The 23505-nt window shown below is 37.3% G+C and overlaps 2 protein-coding genes across 2 annotated transcripts; one reads left to right on the top strand and one right to left on the bottom strand.

Annotated features, from left to right (window-relative positions):
- The first annotated feature begins 3513 nt into the window (after window positions 1-3513).
- On the top strand, window positions 3514-7096 carry LOC149409093 (uncharacterized). The gene is made up of 2 exons (XM_089650145.1): window positions 3514-4019; window positions 7078-7096. The coding sequence occupies exons 1-2, from the start codon at window positions 3514-3516 to the stop codon at window positions 7094-7096; spliced, it is 525 nt and encodes a 174-aa protein (XP_089506271.1).
- A 497-nt stretch (window positions 7097-7593) lies between these two features.
- Window positions 7594-22290, bottom strand: LOC149409092 (uncharacterized). Its single transcript, XM_089650144.1, has 8 exons — window positions 22241-22290; window positions 21991-22152; window positions 21516-21790; window positions 21352-21429; window positions 20785-20856; window positions 20346-20508; window positions 19493-19888; window positions 7594-7864 (listed from the first exon to the last, which is right to left on the bottom strand). The coding sequence occupies exons 2-8, from the start codon at window positions 22134-22136 to the stop codon at window positions 7594-7596; spliced, it is 1401 nt and encodes a 466-aa protein (XP_089506270.1). The 5' UTR covers window positions 22137-22152; window positions 22241-22290.
- Between the last annotated feature and the right edge of the window lie 1215 nt (window positions 22291-23505).

Genomic DNA, 23505 nt, shown 5'->3' with positions numbered 1-23505 from the left:
GCTGAACTGCCTGCTGACCTTCCGGCTGACCTGCCTGCTGATCTACCTGCTGATCTACCTGCTGACCTGCCTGTTGACCTGCCTGCTGACCTAACTGCTGACCTACCTGCTGACCTACCTGCTGACCTACCTGCTGACCTGCCTGCTGAACTGCCTGCTGACCTTCCGGCTGACCTGCCTGCTGATCTACCTGCTGATCTACCTGCTGACCTGCCTGTTGACCTGCCTGCTGACCTAACTGCTGACCTACCTGCTGACCTACCTGCTGACCTGCCTGCTGAACTGCCTGCTGACCTTCCGGCTGACCTGCCTGCTGATCTACCTGCTGACCTACCTGCTGACCTGCCTGCTGAACTGCCTGCTGACCTTCCGGCTGACCTGCCTGCTGATCTACCTGCTGATCTACCTGCTGACCTGCCTGTTGACCTGCCTGCTGACCTAACTGCTGACCTACCTGCTGACCTACCTGCTGACCTACCTGCTGACCTGCCTGTTGACCTGCCTGCTGACCTAACTGCTGACCTACCTGCTGACCTACCTGCTGACCTACCTGCTGACCTGCCTGCTGAACTGCCTGCTGACCTTCCGGCTGACCTGCCTGCTGATCTACCTGCTGATCTACCTGCTGACCTGCCTGTTGACCTGCCTGCTGACCTAACTGCTGACCTACCTGCTGACCTACCTGCTGACCTACCTGCTGACCTGCCTGCTGAACTGCCTGCTGACCTTCCGGCTGACCTGCCTGCTGATCTACCTGCTGATCTACCTGCTGACCTGCCTGTTGAACTGCCTGCTGACCTAACTGCTGACCTACCTGCTGACCTACCTGCTGACCTACCTGCTGACCTGCCTGCTGAACTGCCTGCTGACCTTCCGGCTGACCTGCCTGCTGATCTACCTGCTGATCTACCTGCTGACCTGCCTGTTGACCTGCCTGCTGACCTAACTGCTGACCTACCTGCTGACCTACCTGCTGACCTACCTGCTGACCTGCCTGCTGAACTGCCTGCTGACCTTCCGGCTGACCTGCCTGCTGATCTACCTGCTGATCTACCTGCTGACCTGCCTGTTGACCTGCCTGCTGACCTAACTGCTGACCTACCTGCTGACCTACCTGCTGACCTACCTGCTGACCTGCCTGCTGAACTGCCTGCTGACCTTCCGGCTGACCTGCCTGCTGATCTACCTGCTGATCTACCTGCTGACCTGCCTGTTGACCTGCCTGCTGACCTAACTGCTGACCTACCTGCTGACCTACCTGCTGACCTACCTGCTGACCTGCCTGCTGAACTGCCTGCTGACCTTCCGGCTGACCTGCCTGCTGATCTACCTGCTGATCTACCTGCTGACCTGCCTCTTGACCTGCCTGCTGACCTAACTGTTGACCTACCTGCTGACCTACCTGCTGACCTACCTCTGACCTGCCTGCTGAACTGCCTGCTGACCTTCCGGCTGACCTGCCTGCTGATCTACCTGCTGATCTACCTGCTGACCTGCCTGTTGACCTGCCTGCTAACCTACCTGCTGACCTGCCTGCCGACATGCCTGCTGACCTACCTGCTGACCTTCCTGCTGACCTACCTGCTGACCTACCTGCTGAACTGCCTGCTGACCTTCCGGCTGACCTGCCTGCTGATCTACCTGCTGATCTACCTGCTGACCTGCCTGCTGAACTGCCTGCTGACCTTCCGGCTGACCTGCCTGCTGATCTACCTGCTGATCTACCTGCTGACCTGCCTCTTGACCTGCCTGCTGACCTAACTGTTGACCTACCTGCTGACCTACCTGCTGACCTACCTGCTGACCTGCCTGCTGAACTGCCTGCTGACCTTCCGGCTGACCTGCCTGTTGACCTGCCTGCTGACCTAACTGCTGACCTACCTGCTGACCTACCTGCTGACCTACCTGCTGACCTGCCTGCTGAACTGCCTGCTGACCTTCCGGCTGACCTGCCTGCTGATCTACCTGCTGATCTACCTGCTGACCTGCCTGTTGACCTGCCTGCTGACCTACCTGCTGACCTGCCTGCTGACCTACCTGCTGACCTTCCTGCTGACCTGCCTGCTGATCTACCTGCTGATCTACCTGCTGACCTGCCTGTTGACCTGCCTGCTGACCTACCTGCTGACCTGCCTGCTGACCTACCTGCTGACCTTCCTGCTGACCTGCCTGCCGACCTACCTGCTGACCTACCTGCTGACCTACCTGCTGACCTTGTTAACCAAATAATGCGTCACTTTGTGACAGATTGTGGACCCCGCAAATCAACTTTGACTCCCGTCCAGGGGAGTCTTGGACGCCAAACTCTGACTAAATCAGAGTATGTTAAAATGCGGAGAGCACGAATACCCCGTCTCAGAGCATGGGCAATTGATTAATATGACATTCCTGTAAGGGTTTTGATCAGGGTTTCGCTACAAATAAAAACCAGAGGTAGGTAGATAATTGTGAATATTCTATTGTGCTCATAAGTATTTTTACAAATTAAAAAAAGTAGGACTCACCCCGGGACCATTAGTACACTTTCCCTACTCTTAACTAACTATGAATCATCCACGGCGGTAAATCTGCAGTTGAAGAGGCCCATCTCGCCTCCTCGTGGTGATTTTGACGCCTTGTACTCCGCGGCATCAAGATAAAGCGTCCTCCGTGACGACCAGCTGGTAGGAAGGGACCCTTAGACCTTCTGTGTGCGTGATTATCATCCAGACTTCCAGCCGATAAGATTGAGAGCCCGTATCGTGTTGGCGGTGCATCCGTTTTAAATGTGTTCCCGACGGGAAATCTCTTGCTGCAGTTATCTAAACTCGCGGGCGTAACGCCTACTCAGTAGAACGATTCTTTTGATTAATCCGGAACATTATATTTAACATACGAGCCGGGCCGGCACTGATCTCGTGTTTAAAATCCCAGTCCAAAAATCTCGCTTATTACGCGGATGAATGCAGAAATACTTTTTAATTAATAACTTGACATTTTCTTCGCCCGAATGTCGTCAATTCCGAACTTCTTATTACATTAGCACATTTGCAATTTTAAATTCTGTGACTGTCGTTTTAACAGCGGGCCGCACCATCCGCTGTCCAAACCAGAGTGCGGAAACGGAAAGACAAAACAGGCCGGCCACGCTCTCAACATAGTCATAAGGCCTTCCATAAAACACTTGTATACTTATGTAAACACCACTTTTAATTAGTAATAATCTAATTATTGAGTCATAGCCAATGGCTTCTTTTTCAAAATAATGACAATTACCTTAAAATAAGAATTTTGTAAACCATCTTTAGCGTATATTTTTCAAATTTATCTTCAGATCTGAAGTCGCATCCTGTGGAAAAACGATTTTCTTGTGACGATTGTAACAAATCCTACCGTGGTATGTCAAATTTTGAACTTCACATTTGCACTCATACTAGAAAAAAACCATTTTCACGTTCTAAGTGCAACTATTCATTTTCTCAAAAAAGCAGTCTGACGAACCACATCCTGACTTATACAAGAGAAAAACCTTTTATGTGTTCTGAGTGCAACTATTCAAGTTCTCAAAAAGGACATTTGAAGAAACACACGCTGAGGCACACTAGAGAAAAACGTTTTTCATGTTCTTTGTGTAACAAATCATTTTGTCGAAAGGGCAATCTGACGAGCCACATTCTGTCTCACACTGGAGAAAAACCTTTTTCATGTTCCGAGTGCAACTATTCATGTTGTCGAAAAGACCAACTGACGAGACACATGCTGACTCACACTAGAGAAAAACCTTTTTCATGTTCTGAGTGCAACTATTCATGTTGTCGAAAAGACCAACTGACGAGCCACATGCTGACTCACACTGGAGTAAAACCTTTTTCATGTTCTTTGTGCAACAAATCATTTTGTCAAAAGGGCAGTCTGACGAGCCACATGCTGACTCACACTGGAGAAAAACCATTTTCATGTAATTTGTGCAACAATTCATTTTCTCAAAAAAACAGTCTGACGAACCACATCCTGACTCATACTGGAGAAAAACCTTTTAGGTGTTCCGAATGCAACTATGCATGTCGTCGAAAAGGCCAGCTGACGAGCCACATGCTGACTCACGCTGGAGAAAAACCTTTTTCATGTTCTTTGTGCAACAATTCATTTTCTCAAAAAAGCATTCTGACGAACCACATCCTGACTCACAGTGGAGAAAAACCTTTTTCATGTTCGGAGTGCAACTATTCATCTTCAAGTAGGTGGCAACTGAAGCGGTACATGCTGTCTCACACTCGAGAAAAACCTTTTTCATGTTCCAAGTGCAACTATTCAAGTTGTCAAAAGGGCAGTCTGATGAGCCACATGCTGACTCATACTTGATCAAAATCTTTTTCATGTTCTGAGTGCGACTATTCATTTTCTCAAAAGAGAAGTCTGACGAGCCACATGCTCACACTGTAAAAAAACCTTTTGCATGTTCCGAATGCAATTATTCATGTTATCGAAAGCAGCATCTGACGAACCAAATTTTGACTCACTACACTTTGAATCATTTAAACAAAATATTTGACGTTTCCTTAACATCCCGAAGAGATCAGAGGAATGAATTTACTCTCAAATTATATAAATTCCAAGCTTTCCATCGTACGAAGAACGTAATCAAGTTTTATCATGCCTCTGTCTTACTATAACACACTTTCAAAATGTCTAATAGCTTTAGTAGAATATAATTTTATAGTAAACACCATTTTTTTTTTATTTTTTTTTATTCTTAAATATATTAGCATCACAAAGGTATAGTTTATTGTCCTCCACGCTAAGAGTTCACCTGTGTTGTGGATTTTTTCCCAATACTGTACCTAGAATCGATAATTTAGATATATCTAGATAGTTTGAGAAATTATTTTTTAAGATTGGGATATTCAAGGCTATTTTCAATAAGTCGCCCTAAAACTGGATAACAGGATGTTTCCCGATAAAATTTTAGTAAATTCCTAATCGTGACTATACATTTGTGTCTCGTTAGAGTATAACATCCATGGTTCTCTGTTTGTGCGCTTATTTCCTCTAAACTATGCAACGATGTTTGATAGTGTTTTCACTTAAGGTATAAAAAATTAAAACACTTTTCTAAATTTTACATTTAGAAAATTTCTTCCCGAAGGTTTTTACATATATGTATTTATTATAAATATATGTGCATGATACATGGATATTATATTTATTGAAAGAAGAGAAAACTCGATCTACGCCGGGTACACGTCAGTTAGTTATAAATATATTACATTGTGTTTTTTTTATTCGGTTAGTGGATTCGGTTTCAGTCTGTATTTTATTTATTTATGTCTATTCTTGAATACACGTTTTACAAATGATTACTGTGGTTTATATTGTAGTACAGAGAAAAAAGTACAGAAAAAAGGTATAAAAAATTAAGAACATAGGTTGATATTGGTAAAACTGTGTGTGGGTGATATTGTATGTAATGTATTTGGTTATGGTTTGGTTATTATGATCGCCCTCTGTTGAATAAGAGTGGGATTCTTTTGTAAAGTTTATGAGCATTGAATAACTTCGTTCCTTATCTTCCAGAATAATTTTTATAGAGGTTTTTTAGATTTTGATGAGTTGATTTTAAAATATTTTCATTTGCACTGATCATTCCGATAATTCCGTATATTAAGAGCGATTGGCGAAGAGCATGTATATTTCTCCATGTCTTTTCACTGAGGGCATTCGGGTGGTTTTGAAGAAATAACTTAGTTTTTAAAATTTAATTATCTAAATAGTTTTTACACCTAGATCTATTCATTTATAAAGTAAAAACGATTTTAACGCTGCTTTTACATCCGGTGCACACGATTGACCACTCGGTTTCTTTCGCTCGTTAATCTCTGTGTATTCTCCTGGAATAATTTTATTGTTTGAGAAGCTGCATTATTAGAAATTCTTGTTCTATGATCAATTATTTGTGATGAGCATCTTCTTTAACTAAATGTTTAATCGCCAAGCGATATATTAGCTAAAGTGTCACATAGAACTAGGTCCAAAATGCATCCATATTTGTTAGGTAACTGGTTAAATTGAGCAAAAGATAAGAAGACAAGTAACGCGAGTGAACGTTGGTTCTCTGTTAGTTGATATTTGTAGATTATTCCATTCAATATTGGTCTTGTTATAATCGTAAATTGATCGTTACATCAGATAGTTGACTGTAGTATGATGTTGGTAAAACTGGTAAATAATAACTTTTTTTATGATTTTCTAACCAAAGCAACTATTACGAAATATATACACCCCGATACCAACATTTCAGATTAACGATACTGTAACAAATTAATTGCGTCAAAGTATTTTTTAAATAAAAGTGTCGCAAGGTCAAGTTGGGTGAGGGAGAGTCACCAGTTCTACGAGTTCATAGAGGACCGACAGTTAAGACCGAGACGGGAGTGGTTGTGGAACACCAAGTATGCGTTTCTCGCCTGACGGTATGATGCTGGGCGGTGGATGAAGAATTTGAATTTGAGTTCGAGATATGTTTCTCGGTTCGACAATATAAAGCTGGGCATGAGCCAAAGAAGAGTGGTGACCTGACACGGCCAATGGCCAAAGTGCATATAACAAAGGCGCTGGCGCTGGTGGGAGACTTTGCTGGAGTCTCGGCTCGGAGGCCCTGAGCTGCTGAACTAAACTTCGGCTTTTTTAAGGTCACGCAGAGAACTCAGTGACGACAAGGTAAACAATATCATGCGCTTAATTAACAATGGCGACGTAAACAATGGAGAAGCAACCCCGAACCATATGACAACTAGTTTAGATTTAGAAATAAGTAGATCTAAGTATATTTAAGAATATGTATTAAAACCTGGCCAAAACAAATTATAACCCAAATGCCTAAATATCTAACATCTCTTTATGATTAAATTTATCCCCCTCGTCCCAACTGACGTCACCCGAATTGGTGAGAAGGCAGAGTGGAGAAAGTACACGACCGAAGAGGTAAAGTATAAAACTGCAATTTATTTAAAAATCATTATAATTCTGAGCTCGTTACCGGAGACATAAACGGATTCGTTACAATTCTCCCTGCAGCTATCTGTTTCTCCCTTGTTCTAGGGACTTCTGCCGAGACTAGGTATTATCACAGCGTTTCCATAGAGTGAGAGCTGTGCTATCATCACAACAAAACTAACACTTTCCGCTTACTGTAGTGGTAGTAGGAGATTTTCAAATATTGATGGGTTATTCGTAACCCAGGAAGCCAAAATCTTGCGTAGAATAGTTAAAGTCATCACATTTCTTTAGTTTTTCCTTTCCACGAATTCTTCCATGTTTACTGAGGGAGCTAGATTCTTTACAAGCGTATGTACATATGCACATCCAAACACCCAGCTTTTGTAAAGCTCTTACCGCATACTAAACACGCGTGACATTTGAGACCTAGAATCGTCTTTTTATGCGCGGATAGATAGCTAGTATTTTCACAGGTATGAGCGCATTTGTCGCACGAAAACGGCCGCTACCCGCTGTGCGTCTTTTATGTCTTTGTAGAAGTCTATTTCTAGCGAATGTTTGACCAAACACCGTACATACGTTTGGTTTTACTCCAGAATTACAGCGTTTATGTACGCCTTAAGTTTCCAAGACTGGAGAGCATGTGTACCTAAATGCAGAGATTACAAGCGAAAAGGTTTTGAGGCATTGACCGCAGAAGTATGCGTGGCGTCTCGGTTCTCTTTTGACAATTTTAACGACTTCTTCATCGCTTTCGTCTTCTTCTGCATCATCGTCGTCGTCTTTGTCTTTATGGTCATCTTTATCTTGGACATCTGCCTCATCAAGAAGAGTCTCTTGTTTGATGACGATAGGTTTTATGCAGCCAATTAGCATGTCCTCCACGGCACTAGTTGAATCAAATTTAGAAAAGGGTTTAATTAAGTACCTATATAACGCGTTATACGAAATCAGCTTATCCTTTCGGAAGGGTAAGTTTTCGTGACATCGGTTTGAGGGTAACCTGAAATAAAAAATAAAAAAACAGAAAATACATTATTTATAAATTCATTCGTGTGTATTCAGTACAGGAGTACTAGTCAGACTAAGGCATCCCCAATCTGAAGGACCTGGACAGGGTAAGTAGATAAAAAGAGAAAGGATAAGAGCACCTGAATATATTTATACCTGCTCACTTAACATAATTATCCTACATTATTCTTCTAAAGTATTTTAAAAAATGTTAAAAAATAACATCAAATATTTTCTTAATCTACAGGATATGCTTTGGCGAAAAAGTCTCCACATAAGTATGTGCAAATGTTCATTGCACAGCAATTTTGAGCATCTGCAACATCCTTTTTTCGTGCGCCTATTTTTCTTTGATGGAAATATACTGAATTTGCCTTCCTTCTTTGAAGTTGATGCGTGTTCTATATGAATCAAGCGAGCAATTTCTTTTCTCAGATGAATATTTAAAGTTCCTCAGGGGAATATTTAAAGACCTTGCGGTCATATATGGCTTAACCATCGCAATCTCCTTCAAGTGCTGTCAGCGTAACATCAAGTGTTCAGTATTGGCTTTTTAAATTATTTGGCTATTTTTATTTTTATTTTTTATTAGTGTCTATTTAATAAGGTTTGATGAGAGTTACATTATATAAAAATTTATAATATTTCATTTATATAGTTTGTTCTTAGTCCTCCTCACTAGGTAGTCCTGTGCTGAGGCGGACTGGTAGATTTCTTTGATTTTCTTTTATTTAGTTTCTATGATGTTTTTAGTACATTTTCTAGTATGTCTGCATTAATTTCTTTCACCCATGTTTTGATTTTTTCCTTAAGCTTATTTATCTTTTATATATTTTTCAAACTTGGAGGAAAGATGTTGTAAAGTTTGGTTGCCAGATATATGTGGTTTCTTTGGCCAAAACTTGTCTTGAATTTTGGAACATCTCGTATATCCCTTTTTGAGGCTCTTGTATCATGTATCCGAGTTTCATTAGGAGATTTTCTGTTTTTAAAATGATGTATTAAAATATTCTTGGCATATATTTGTTTTAAATTTAGAATGTCAAAACACTTGAAAATATCTTTTGAGGGGGTTCTGATGGGTAATTTTAGTACGGTTTTTATAATGCTCTTCTGAGCAATATCTAAGTGGTTAATACTATTTGCTGTAGCAGATCCCCATACTAGAATTCCGTACTCAAGACGGGAATGAACTAAAGCATAAAATACTATTTTGATGTCTTTCCTAGGTAGTATGTTTCTTAGGTTTTTTAAGAAATATACAAGTCTCGTAAGCTTTTTAGTGAGTTCATTTATGTGTATGTCCCATCTAAGGTTTTCGTCTATTTCCACTCCTAGATACTTAATACTTTTTGCCTTTGTTATAATAGGGCAAGAGCAATGTGACTTATTGTTTTGACACTCGTGCAATTTTAGAGTGTATTCTTTACCCGGTTGACCTCTTGAGTTTATTGAAAAGGCTAGATAATTAGTTTTAATTATATTTACCGTAAGAGAGTTCATCCGAAGCCAATTTTGAAGTGCAGTTAGTCCATGTTCAGCCTCTTTATAAGTGTCCATCCAGTCCTTTTCGTGGAATAACATAACAGTATCATCGGCAAAACTAATTATATTTCCATTGATGGGAAGTTTGGTAATTTCATTTACGTAGACGAGAAATAAGATTGGTTCCAAGACACTTCCTTGATCCGCCGTAGTTTATTGGAAGAGGATTGATTTTTTGTTGGCCTTTTTGTACTTGTTGTGTTCGTCCTGTCAAGTACGTCATCAGTAAATTTAGTGGAGTGCCAGATATGCCAATTTTTTTAAGTTTTGTGAGAAGAATTTTATGATCTATTGTGTCAAAGGCTTTTTTTAGGTCTATAAAAACAGCCAGACATTTTTTTACATCGTCTAATTTTTTATGGCTATTCTTGTAAAATGTTCAATTGCGTCCACGGTACTCAAACTTTCCCGAAATCCATGCTGTGTCGGGGAAAATTTTTTATTAATTTCCAGAAAGTGGACGATTTGGCTTTTCAAAATTTTTTCCAGGATTTTTGAGAAAGTGCTTAGGATACTTATAGGGCGATAATTATTTATGTCATTTTTGCTTCCATTTTTATAAATTGGTAAAACTGTGGCATTTTTTAGACAATAAGGAAATATCCCCTTTGATATAGAGAGGTTTATAAGGTATGTCAGGGGGAGGATCAACTCCTCTTGGAGATGTTTTATAGTTTTGATTGAGATAGGATCATTTCCTGAAGAAGTGTTGTTATCTAGTGAAGCAATCACTTTTCTTAGTTTGTTGCTAGTTATTTGGTTTAGATTGAGTGTGCTATCTTGGATTGAGACTTCATTATTTTCTATTTCCTTTTAATTAGTAATTGGTTTTGTGATTTTATTTGCCAATTTCGAGCCTATGTTAGTGAAAAAAGTATTAATATATTCCAAAGTTTTGTCAGGATGCTCTGCAAAGGAAGTTGGAATCATGTCAATGTTTAATTCTCCAATCATTTTCTTGTTGTAGGAGGGTTCAGAGTTAGTGATTTCTTTTATAATCTTCCATAGTTTTCTGGAGTCATTGGTACATTCTTCTATTTTCCTTTTATAGTAGTTTTCTTTGGCGTTGCGAATAACATTTTTACTTATATTTCTGTATCTTTAATAGAATCTTAATTTAAATATATCGTTAGGGTCTTTTTTATCTTTTAAATGTATATCATCTCTTTTCCTTATACAGTTTTTTTATTTTTTTTATTTATTTATTCGAGACACAAACAGGATATTTATAAAAACATTAATTATGGATTACAAAATATAAAAAAATACAATTATAAATATCCCTAGACTAATGTGTCTGCAGCAATCACATTTGCACATTCACATAAGCAAACATGTAAAATAATGACAGTATTTATATACAAAACTTAAAACTTAATTACAAAGATTGAAGCACATAATAAGTAGAAAAAATTAAAGGTATATATTAAAAAAATTCTAAACCACTAAACAATTTTTTTTTTTTTTTCTTATTATTTTTTTTAATTTTTTTTTATGGAAATACAGAAATCATGGAGATATTTCTTGAAACAAGTTATATTATTTGCAAAAATATCTATGACAGTGTGTGTTTTAGCAAGATCATTGTATGATCGAGACATTCTAGACATAGGATTAAAATAACTAGTGTTATTGGCAAAAATTTCGGTCCAAAATATGTTCATATTTCTTGTTTATTTGGGCCTGGCATAAAAATTGATTTGATTGACTAAGTTACTATTTACACCATTATTCACAATTTTGTAAAGCATTAAGAAGTCATTTATATTTCGTCTTTTAACTAAACTCTCTAGTTTGAAATATGTAAGTCTTTGTTCATACCCATTTAGAAGATGGTGGACACCTGATCGATAAGACAAAATCCGTGTAAATTTTCTTTGGACAGAATCAAGTCTGGATACCTGTGTAATGTAATGTGGATTCCAGACTGTTGACCCGTACTCAAGAACACTACGGATTAACGAATTGAATAGAATTAACCACTGGAGCGACAGAGAGAATAATGAAAAATAACTTCAGTTGCTCGCCACCTTTGAAAGTTAATTTGGAAAAATTTTCGACCACATTAAAAAAATCATTACTCCATATTTGTATATGTGAACATATAAAAAAAAATATACTGCTATGTAGCCAATAAACTCACCTATATTTTAATAATTATTTTGTATTTGTATAATTGATAGAAAAATTATAAAAAAATCGTAAACTTTGTAAATGCGCGAATTTTGTGCGTGAGTATATTTGAAATTGCCGCCAGTGGATATTTTGAATATTCACATTGAATATTTTCTACGTTTTATGTTCTCTATGACCTGTTCTACAACCACAGATCCAAATATATTCTAGAAAATCATTTTTTTATATGCTGACATCAAGATAAAAATAATGCGTGAAAATTATTTTGTGTTATTTGGTACGTGAACCTGTTAAATTTGAATGAACTAAATTATGATATTTTATACATTTACCACAAAGAAGTGGTACTACATTAGGAAGATACATTAACTGTTTACAATTACCAATAAGAATAACTGCCCTACTTGCTTTATTTAAATCATTTGATCGTTTTATACAGATAGCCTATTTCACGATGTCAAAATCAGAGGTCTGCTTTTTAAATAATTGTGACTGAGAACTGGAGATTTTTATCCATGTTTTTGTGTTTCGTGATAGAACAAGAAACAAAGATTAAAAAAAAGCCCATATCATAGCAATAAGCTTTGCCAATCTTTCAGGATATACTTTGTAATTTGATAAAATCCTGTGGAATTCTGCCATTTTGTTTGGGAAAATACGAGATGACAGCTAGTTTAAGGTCGATACACACCGGATAAATTATAATAGCTAAAATGATGGTGATGATTAAGCCTTATATATCAAACCTGTTGTATCAGCGTCGATCGGCTAATTAAATCTTAGTGATATTTTTTTATCTAAAAGTTGGAAATCTAAAGAAAAATAGTGGAGAGGAAAATAATTGAGGGAACAAATAATTGATTTATTTATTTATTTACGCCCTAATGGGCTATTACATTCATTAAATTAAAATTACAGATGTATAATTACAATGGTAGTTATGTTGGTTTTTGTCAGTAAATCAATACATTTAGCCTCGCTCTAGACTCGAGTGATACTCTCAGTATCGCTCTGGTGAGAGACCACCATTCAGATTTAAACATTGCTTGAAATGGCTTAGTTTTGTAGAAAAAGTGACTAGATCTAAAAAAGCCTCTTTACAGAAAAATTAACAAAATATATAATTAAGACATAAAAATAAAACTAGTGTGATTTGAGATTTTCATGGCCAAAAGTGTTAACATGATTTGTTTTTGGGGTGTTATGCCGTGTCGCGCTACCTCCTTCTATAACTAACGCTGCCCAAAACGTTACAGATACAAAAGGTACAGCGAGACGGCATAACACCTAAAAAACAAATCATGTTGATAAAACAAGTTATTTAATGTGTACAATAGCAGGAATACCTATGCATTTTTTAATATGTATATTTTAATGGTCAGAATTGAAATATACATATTAAATGTCCACCAAACCTTATCAGATAGAACTCGTACCTTTGGGTCCTTTTTTTTTTTTTTTTTTTTTTTTTTTTTTTTTTTTTTTTTTTTTTTTTTTTATTCATTCATTTAAATTTACACACAGTACAATATGTTATATACAAGATATAATGAAAATATATTTTGTGATTATTGATTATTGTACCTTATCAGGTCGAAATTATTGGTTCCTAACTAGGCAAATTGCCCGTTCCAAGAAACCAAAAAATATGTGAAAGTAAGTGTGTGATTTGTCTATGTCTATAATATATCTCATTAATGTTTTAATTTGTGATGTTTAATCGTTACAATCTTATGATAGAGTCGAACTTGAGCTGTTGTGTATGTTTCGAATGTGTATGAGCAATAATTAGAATAATGGGAGATATATATAGTGTGTGATTAGTCTATTTATTACGTGACGTTTTTTAACATTTTTTCACATTCTCCTCTGCCCAGTCCAATCAACCATTTAGTTATTATTGGGCCTATGTATGAAATATTACAAGTTTTTATGTTTAATTCAGGGGGGATTTTGTTGTACAATTTAGGTCCCAAGTATGTGTGTGTCTTTTGGTACTTTGCCGTATTGCTCGTTGGGATCATAAGGTCATTTCTGGTGTGGCTTCTTGTGATGTGTTTATGGTCAATTTTATTAAAATTGTCTAGATTTTTATGTACATGGATAATAATCTTTTTTATATAGTTTTGACGAACATCAAGTACATTAAATTGTTTAAAGAGCTCATCGCTAGAGAACCTATATGGTTTGCGCATTATGACTTTAATTATTGATTTCTGGGCCTTCATAAGCGGATCTAGAATTGTTCTTCCTGATGCTCCCCAGCCAATGCAACCATACATTAAGAGGGGGTTGCACAGTCCGAAATATATTTTTCTTAGATCTACTTGTCTAATTATGTTTCGCACTGCAAAGAAAATGTGAGTAAGTTTTCTTACCCTAGTTGTAAGATTGTCGATGTGATAATTCCACTTAAGATGATTGTCTATTATGACACCTAGGTACTTGATGTTTTTCACACATTCAAGATCTTCACAATTGTAGTTAGGTTCAGTATTATAGGAGTTACAGTCATGATTATGTGTTTTTATTGTGTGTGTTGTACTAGGTTGTCCCTTTATGGTTGAGCTGAATCTCATGTATTTGGTTTTAGAAGTGTTCAGTGTTAGTAGATTTTTGTTGAGCCATTGTTTTATCACGTTAATTCCACTTTCAGCAAGTTTGTGTGTGTCAGTCCAGTCATCTCCTTCAAAGATAGCTACCGTATCATCTGCGAATGTAATAATTTTACCACCGATTGGTAGCTCGCACAACTCATTGATATAGATTATAAATAGAAGGGGTCCCAATGTGCTTCCTTGTGGTACACCAAAGTTAGTGCCTAGTGAGTTACTCAAAGTTTTACCAGTTTTGAGTTGCTGGCTTCTACCTGCTAGGTAATTCTTTAGCCATTCGTATGGCATACCTACAATTCCAATATTTTGTAGTCTTTTGAGGAGTATTTTGTGAGAAATCGTGTCAAAAGCCTTGGCTAGGTCTAAGAATATTGCGATGTTTTTCTTTCCACGATCTATATTATTAGAAATATGTTCTGTGAGTTGTGCTATGGCGTCGTCCGTACCTCTCCCCGATCGAAAGCCGAACTGATTTTTGCTTAAAAGTTTTCTGTTCTCTATGTAATTACTTAATCTATTTTTAAAGATTTTTTCAATAATTTTTGAGATAGCGCTCAACAGAGATATTGGTCTATAATTGTTAACTTGGTTTTTGGGTCCACTTTTGTGGATTGGTACTACTATAGATTTTTTAAGATGATCGGGAAAAATCCCAGAGGAAAAGCTTTTATTGATAATGTTTGAAAGAGGCGTTGCTACATTGTGTTTAATGATTTTAAGTATAAATGTGTTTAGATTGTCAGGACCTTTAGAGTGTGTAGTGTTAAGACTGTCAATGATTTTTAAAACCTCTTCGTTTGTCGTAGGTGTGAGTTTAAATGAAAAAGGATTTTGTTTTGATTCTATTGACAATGCCAGTGAGTCTTCAGTTTCCTTGGTGACACTTAAGATGTTTTCTGCAAGCTTAGACCCAACCATCGTAAAGTATTGGTTTGTGTGGCACGCAATTATGTCCGAATCAATGATGGATGTATTCCCAATTTGTAATTCGTTAATATTGAGTTCAGTTTTATGTTTAGTGTATGTAATTTGTTTAACGATTTTCCACATATTTTTGCTAGATGTATCTCGGTCGAGTTGTTGCTTATAGTACCGTTCTTTAGCATTACGCATAACATTTTTACAAATGTTACGGTACCTACGGTAAATCTGTTGTTTGAGAGTATCCTGTGGGTCTTTTGTCGCCAGTCTGTGTAAGTGATTTCTTTTGTGTATGGCTTTTACAATACCCCTGCTGATCCAAGGAGTAAGTTGTTTTTTTTTATGTGCAGTGAGATTATCTGTTGAATTTTTAGTTATGTACTTGTCGATTTTGTTAATAAATAAATTGAGTGCACTGTTAACTTCAGTCATTTCACACAAATCTTGCCATGTTTCACCATTCAGATCTTTAATTAGTCCCTCATAACAGATAGTTGATATACAGTGGTTAGTTTTTACTTGGTTTTTATGGGATGTGTCCGGAATGCTTATTGCTGTTGTGTAGTGATCGGTTATTGTATTGTGGATAATAAATGCGGTGGAGTCCGTAATATTTCTGGTATTTATGTGGTCTAAACATGACCTGCTATTACCTTGAATCCTGGTAGGAGCTTTAATATTTAATGCGAAGTTGTTTTCTGCCATGGCGCATAGGTAATCGTGACATTGTCTGTGTATATTTCCGTAGGTGTTGATGTTTATATCCCCCATTACTATTTGTTGTTTGAATTCGCTACATTTTTTAAGTTCAGATACGAGATTATCCAGAAATTCCTGAATGTCAGTGAATGATGGTGATCTGTAAATGGCTAAAATACATAGATGTCCATTAATTACTATTTTTAGACAGTTTGATTGACTGATATGAATTTCTTGAACTTGAGAGTGAATATCATCGCTAATGTAGGCTACCACTCCACTGTTTTGATTCAAATGTTGTGTTGTGTGGTATTCATGATAACCTGTAATTTGTTTTGCGAGATATGAATCATTCAACCTGCATTCCGACAGTATTATTATATGAAATCTCACAGTCATCTTAGTACTATCTAAGAATAGAAGAAAATCGTCAAGATTTTCCATTGTGCGGATATTCTGATGTACAATATTAAATTTATTATTTCTCCAGTTAAATTCTTTGAGTTCATCAGTATCTTCTAGGATAGTTTCAGTATTTGGGTCCCCAATATTATCTAACTCCGAGTAGGCGTTTAAGATCATTTTAATTTAGATTTAGGAGGTGCTGTCATAAGATCACTGAGAATTAGGCCTGTATTTATACTTGCATGGCGGGAGTTTGAGCATATTATAAAACAAACATTAGTGTAAATACTTGAGAGATGAGAGAAGAATAAATTATATCTAGTGTACAATATCATGGTGGTGGTAAGACTCATAGAACAAAAAGAAGAAACAGTCGATCTAGATAATAATAATAATGATAAGTAGAGAGAGGGTACATTATTTTGAGTTTGTGTTATCTTGTCGAAATTAGCCAATAGGGAAAGTAAGAATACATATTGAGTGTTATAAAATAACGGATAAAAGCATATTATAAAGCAAACATTTCTGTAAATAGTTGATAGATGAGAGGAGAATAATTTATATCTCGTGTACAGTATCATGGTGGTGTTATGACTCATAAAACAAAAGTAAAAAACAGTCGATCTAGATAATAATAATAATGATAAGTAGAGAGAGAGTACATTATTTTGAGTATGTGTTTTCTTGTCGAATGTAGCTAATAGGGAAAGAAAGAATACATATATAGTGTTATAAAATAGTGAATAAAAGCATATTATAAAACAAACATCAATGTATATACTTGATAGATAATAGAAGAATAATTTAAATCTCGTGTACAGTATCATGGTGGTGTTACGACTCATAAAACGAAAATAAAAAACTTTCGATCTAGATAATAATAATATTAGGTAGAGAGCGAGTACATTATATTGAATATGTGTTTTTTTTTTAAAGTAGCTAATAGGGAAAGTAAGAAAACATGTGTAGTGTTAAAAAATATTGGATAGAAGCATATTATAAAGTAAAAATTAATGTATATACTCGATAGATTATAGAAGAATAATTTAAATCTCGTGTACAGTATCATGGTGGTGTTATGACTCATAAGACGAAAATTAAAAACTTTCGATCTAGATAATAATAATATTAGGTAGAGAGCGAGTACATTATATTGAATATGTGTTTTCTTTTTGAAATTAGCTAATAGGGAAAGTAAGAAAACATATGTAGTGTTATAAAATATTGGATAAAAGTATATTATAAAGCAAACATTAATGTATATACTTGATATATTATAGATGAATAATTTAAATCTCGTGTACAGTATCATGGTGGTGTTATGACTCATAAAACGAAAATTAAAAACTTTCGATCTAGATAATAATAATATTAGGTAGAGAGCGATTACATTATATTGAGTATGTTTTTTCTTGTCGAAAGTAGCCAATAGGGAAAGTGAGAATACATATTGACTATTATTGAATAACGGATAAAAACATATTATAAAACAAACATTAATGTCTAATATAGTGGAGTTGTATAGCAGCACAGTAATTTGTATCATTAGTCACAGTAATTGACGTTTTTCACTGTCCAAATCAGCAATATTATTTACTGGAATTGTCTTGGATGTATCAGATTTCCTCAACAGAATGCGCCCTCCTCTGGACCAAGCATGTTTATAATTATGGTCTCTAGCAAATTTTTTTGTTTGTGATAGCAAAAATTTTCCTTTCTGAGTTAATTGGTCGGATATATAAATGTGATTGGCGGTTTGCGATAATCCTAGGTCCCTTGTATTTATTTTGTTTGTCACATTAGTAGTGGATTTCTTGTAAGATAAGAATTTGGATAGGAACTCGTCCCGCGATGTTATGGTATTGAATGTCGCCACGATAGATCTTGGATTTTTGTCGGAGAACTTCGGTCCAATCCTGTTTATTTTTGTTATTACAGAATGCACGTCGGTATTTTCGTAGTTGATGATATTACAGATTTTTTTGAGAACTTCTGCATTATTTTCAATGTTAGACTCCGGGACCCCTCTTATCTCGATGTTACAGATTTGGCTTAAATACTCCAATTTATCAATTTTTTCCTCTTGCTTAGAAATAGTATTGAGTAGTATATTATTATGATTTTTTTGTGCATTTAATTCATCATTGACTATTTCTTGTGCTTTTTCGATAACATTTATCCGTTTTTTTAAGTCTTCTTGTTGATCTGCCATAAATTGGATAGTTTTTATTAATTCGATATTTTGTGACTTTGTCGTTATAACATTTTTATGAGATGTAAAAAGAAATGACTTGGTCCTGTCATCCAGGCCATCGTTATTGATGTCCAAAGAAAGTTCATTAAATTTATAAATTATAATTTCACAACTAAAAACAAGAAAAGAAAAATAAAATAAAAAAAACCCTCAGTTATTCAATATGGAGAGTGGGGTGGTGTGATATGGGACCATACAATCATTGCATAATCCCACATCACACACGTCACATTTTTTTGTAGTTCGTTTGGTAATTTTTTTAATTGAACACCACACACAATTCAACGTTCGCCCGCTATGGACCGAGAAGTGGTTGCCTTCCAGGACAGTACGCAGAATCTTTCCTTGAGCTATTTGGCCAATGATCACAGTCGGAGTCGGGTTAATTTCCCTGTGACAGAACAGCTGAAGGAGATTCCTCGCAACCTCACTCCTAAATGTTCGATACAAAATGCATTTATTTTCCTTGCGGAGCTTTGAACTGTACAATATATACGCATTCTGCACCGAAACACTTAGTAGTCTCCTGAAAAGCTTCTTGTACCAGACCAGGTTTCGCTGTCGTTCAACGGGGTAGCCTGCCAAAAGCTGATCCTTTCTGTCAACTCCCCCCATCACCTTGTTATAGTCTAGTACAATTTGGGGTTTGTATTTCCAAGCACCAAACTTTTCAACTGCCCCGATTTCTGCTTTATGGTAGGTGGACAACATACTTACCAAGCTTTTGTCCAACCAAACCATAACATTGAGGTCCCCGCAGTTCGAGTATACGAGCTCACCTTCCCTCAGTTTTGATTTGAGATTGGACTTAAATATACTGGGCATAAATTCTCGGTTCAACCGCAATGTGCCCATGCAATCCATCCCACTTCTTTTGAGGCATCGCGCTAATAATGGACTATTGTAAAAATTGTCCATTATTAGCGTGTACCCTTTGTTAAACAGAGGGCTGGCCAAATCGTATACTATCTTTGCAGTGGCCCCAACTGGGCAGATATTGTGAGCACCAGAAAAGTTGGCCTGTGTCATGTCTTCCGTTATGTCGTCTTCCGTCATGTCTTCCTGGTCTGGATTTGTCGATTCAGTCTGTCTGGAAATGGTCTTCCCCGTATAAATTTGGAATTTCCAAAGATAGCCAGACTTGGACTCACAAAGCTCGTAAGACTTTATACCCGAGCCTGCCGCTTTAGATTTGATCATCTGGACGAATCCCAAACGGCCTTTATAGCGGAGTAAGGATTCATCTAGAGAGATGTCTTGCTCGGGCAGGTATAAACTCTCAAACTTATGGGAGAGGTGGTCCAAGACGGGCTGAATCTTTTGTAACCTTCGCACAGATAACGGTACATCAGAAGAAAGAGTTTCATTGTTGGTGAAGTGAAGGAATTTTTTTATTAGAAGAAAACGATTATAGCCCATGGTTTTGCTGAAATAAGGCATGGCGGTGACGTCAATTGAAAAGAAGAAGTCTTTTTCAACGGGAAGGGGACAAATACCTTGATGCATTAGAAGTGCCAAGAATACGTACATTTCCTCTTTATTCGTGGGAGCCCATCTATTGATACGCGCATAGCGCTTGAATTGGGTTAGCGCAATGTGTTGTTCTGCATACCTGTTAGTCTCTCTTACGATCAGTTCAACGAAATCGGCATCGAAGATTTTAAGAAAGGCATCCACAGGTTTGCCCATTTCGTCGGTATTGAAAGTTGGTCCCGGCGTACCTGTGAATATCTCCCTTATCCCATTAAAATGTGAGATATCGCTGGACCAATCGAAAGAGTAACTGATCAGATGGCAGAATCGAACGCATTGCTTCTCTATCTACCTGGTCTTGTCTTAGGTCTACGGCCATACCGGGGTTAAGTGCATTGTTCATACGATGATAAGGTTTTGGTGGCATGCATAAGTTATCCTCGTCGACGTCGCTCCCTTCGTCCAGATCCGTTTCTAAAACAACAGAAAACACAAATTAACTTAACATTTCTACTTACTACATTACACTAATACTTACTCCCTTTGGTACAACGCTTTAAGATAATGAACTCTTGGCTCGATCAAGTTAATCAAATACTTGAGGCGCGCAATGTCAGAATAACACAAGGGCAGGTATAAATGAGTTTGAATGAAGAAAAGAGTGTGTGTGCCAAGACCGAGTTGTATGGCGGTCCATCCTCTGCCTACCCGTGTAGCGAAATGGCGTTGTTAGTTAGTTTTATAACTTACGGTCTTCAAATGCCGACTGATCATGATGAAGAGATGCAGCTTCAAATTCACCCGCTCTGTCCATGCCTGGGTCTGAAATGTATATAACACAAATTGATTTAATGTGTCTTTATTTCAATTACGGAACGCCTCTGATATGACGTTTTAAAACAATAATCTCACTGTTTCTAAACACAGACACTTCCTGGCAGAACGGCATGTCCACCCACAGCTCTCTATGGTAGCCATGCTCCAGAGAGTGATCGCCCCACTGGCGTTCCCCATTCCACGATTTTCAAGCAATGTTCAATTCTGAATAGTGGGCTCTCACCAGCGCGATACTGAGAGTATCGCTCTAGAGCGAGGCACAATAAAACTATGTATTGATTTACTTAAATTATGAGAAAAACCAATATAAATTGAATATTTGAGGCGGGCTATGTCAGAATAGCACAAGGGGAGGAACGGATGAGTTTGAATGAAGAAGAGTGTGTGTGCCAAAACCAAGTTGTATGGCGGTCCATCCTCTGCCTACCCGTGTAGAGAAATGGCGTGAAGGTTAGTTAGTTAGTTAGTTTTATAACTTACGGTTTTCAAGTGCCGACTCATCATAATAGAGAGCTGCAGCTTGAACGTCACCAGTCCCCGTTCCATCCATGCCTGGCTCTGAAATGTACAAAACATAAATTGATTTAATATGTCTATATTTCAATTACGGAACGCCTCTGGTAAGATGTATTAAAAAAACTCACCGTTTCCAAACGCAGACACTTCCTGGCAGAACGGCACTTCCACCCACAGCTCTCTATGGTAGCCATGCTCCAGAGAGAGATCGCCCCAGTGGCGTTCCCCATCCCGCGATGTCCCAGGTAACGGAGAAGTCGCCCGCGTTGGCACAGCGGGAGCCGTTGCTTGGGTCGTTGTGCCAGCTTGCTCGTTGGACAACCACGGTGGGGGAATAGGCGATGGCAGCGTTGAAGGCGTGCCCTGTGAAAAGGGACACGCTACTCTCTCCGGAGATGGAATTCTGAAAACATATACATAAATCATATGAATCGTTGTCATTCACACGTGAAACAGTAAATAAAAAACAATAAGAATTGGAATAGCGCTGATTTTACTGCATAATAATGCACAGAGCGCTGATCCAACCAACTCTCACGGTGGCGGAAAGCTCTCAGGGAAAAAAAATAATATTGTGTAATGCATCTAAAGACGATAACTTACTTTCGTTTAGCTTTTCTTGCAGGCGCGGTGGGGAGCAAAATCCGCGCCGCCTGCTTCTTAAATTTACGGTTTTCCAGCTCCAGTTGGAAAGAAGCAGGCAGGGCCCTAACGTCCTTTAGGGCCCTGACGCGATCTTCCCGCACCATAACCAGAGCAGGGTCACTGTTAAAATAAATTAAAATATATGATGAGCTCTACCCCTTATCCACAGCAAAAAAAACCTTCTTTAAAAACATTAAAAAATACTAACACTCCAGACCGAGCTGCCAGAGCTGCTCCACGTTGACTTCCACGTCCAGCTCGTACAGCCCCCCTCCTTTTGCCTCTTCCTCTGCCTCTCTGCATCGGTACACTTCTAATTAAAAATATTTCATGTAGATTTTATATTTTGAATAAAATCATAGATTTTTATATATCTTATCATATAAAAAATAGATATTTATACATGGATTGTGGAACACTTTCTTGTGGATTATTGGCTCTGTAGAAATTTGAAATAAGTAAATAAATTAATAATTTACAAAACGAAACGAAATAATCCCATATTCATTGTGTGATGGTAACTTTACATTAATTTTTAATTAATTTCATCTAATATTTTTCCGATTTTTTCGACATTTCTACTGAGTTATAAAATTACAAATATCTGGAGAAAAAATGACCACACCTAAATAAAATGTATAATTATCTCTTGGTAATGAATCATTCTAATAGAAAAACACTATTTCAAATACACAAGTGGAGTAATTAGGAATTGAATTGCTAATTAATAACTTAAAAAACCTAACCCCGCCAGAAATTATAGTTTCGTATCGAAGATATGCTAAAAAAAAACCGTTTTTTTAATCAAAGCAGTTGAAAACACATTAATAATTGAATCACGATTACACTAATATATATTATGGCGTTAAAACGCAAAAAACACAATTACTTACGGCATTTTAAAAGATGTGTAAATATAACCAATCACTCAAAACTCGAAAGTAAAATTTTTGGAAACAACTGTCAGTTAAAACCGCCAAATATTTATTCCAGAAGCATCTATTGATAATCGGTGTTGCCATAGAAGAAGCCAATTTTACCAGCTTTACAACGGAATAAATTACTGGACAGGGACTGGTTTAAATAATATTATATTTAATTTTTACGAGTGGTACGTAATAAACGTCGAATAATTCGACATGCTCAATATTAGAAGAAAAAAAAACGTCGAATTATTCGACATGTTCGCTCGAGTGGTAGGCTCTTAGAGTTCTTGAACAGTTTAGTTGATCTTACAATAAAACCTAGTACTTTATTTGATTTATTTACAATGTATTCTATGTGTTGGTTGAACGTTAGTTTGTTGTCGAATATAATTCCTAAATCTTTGATCGATTCAACTGTTTCCAGATTGTGACCACATATGCTATATGAGTATAGAGTTTTGTTGGTGTTCTTGGTGAAATTTATAACTTTGCACTTGCCTATATTCAGTTCCATTTCATTGTCAATACACCAGGCAGATAATGTGTT

This window comes from Hesperophylax consimilis, unplaced genomic scaffold (assembly GCF_061612785.1).
Source record: "Hesperophylax consimilis isolate HC1 unplaced genomic scaffold, BYU_Hcon_1.0 scaffold_36, whole genome shotgun sequence".
Lineage (NCBI taxonomy): Eukaryota > Metazoa > Arthropoda > Insecta > Trichoptera > Limnephilidae > Hesperophylax > Hesperophylax consimilis.
This window is presented reverse-complemented; position numbering and strand designations above follow the sequence as displayed.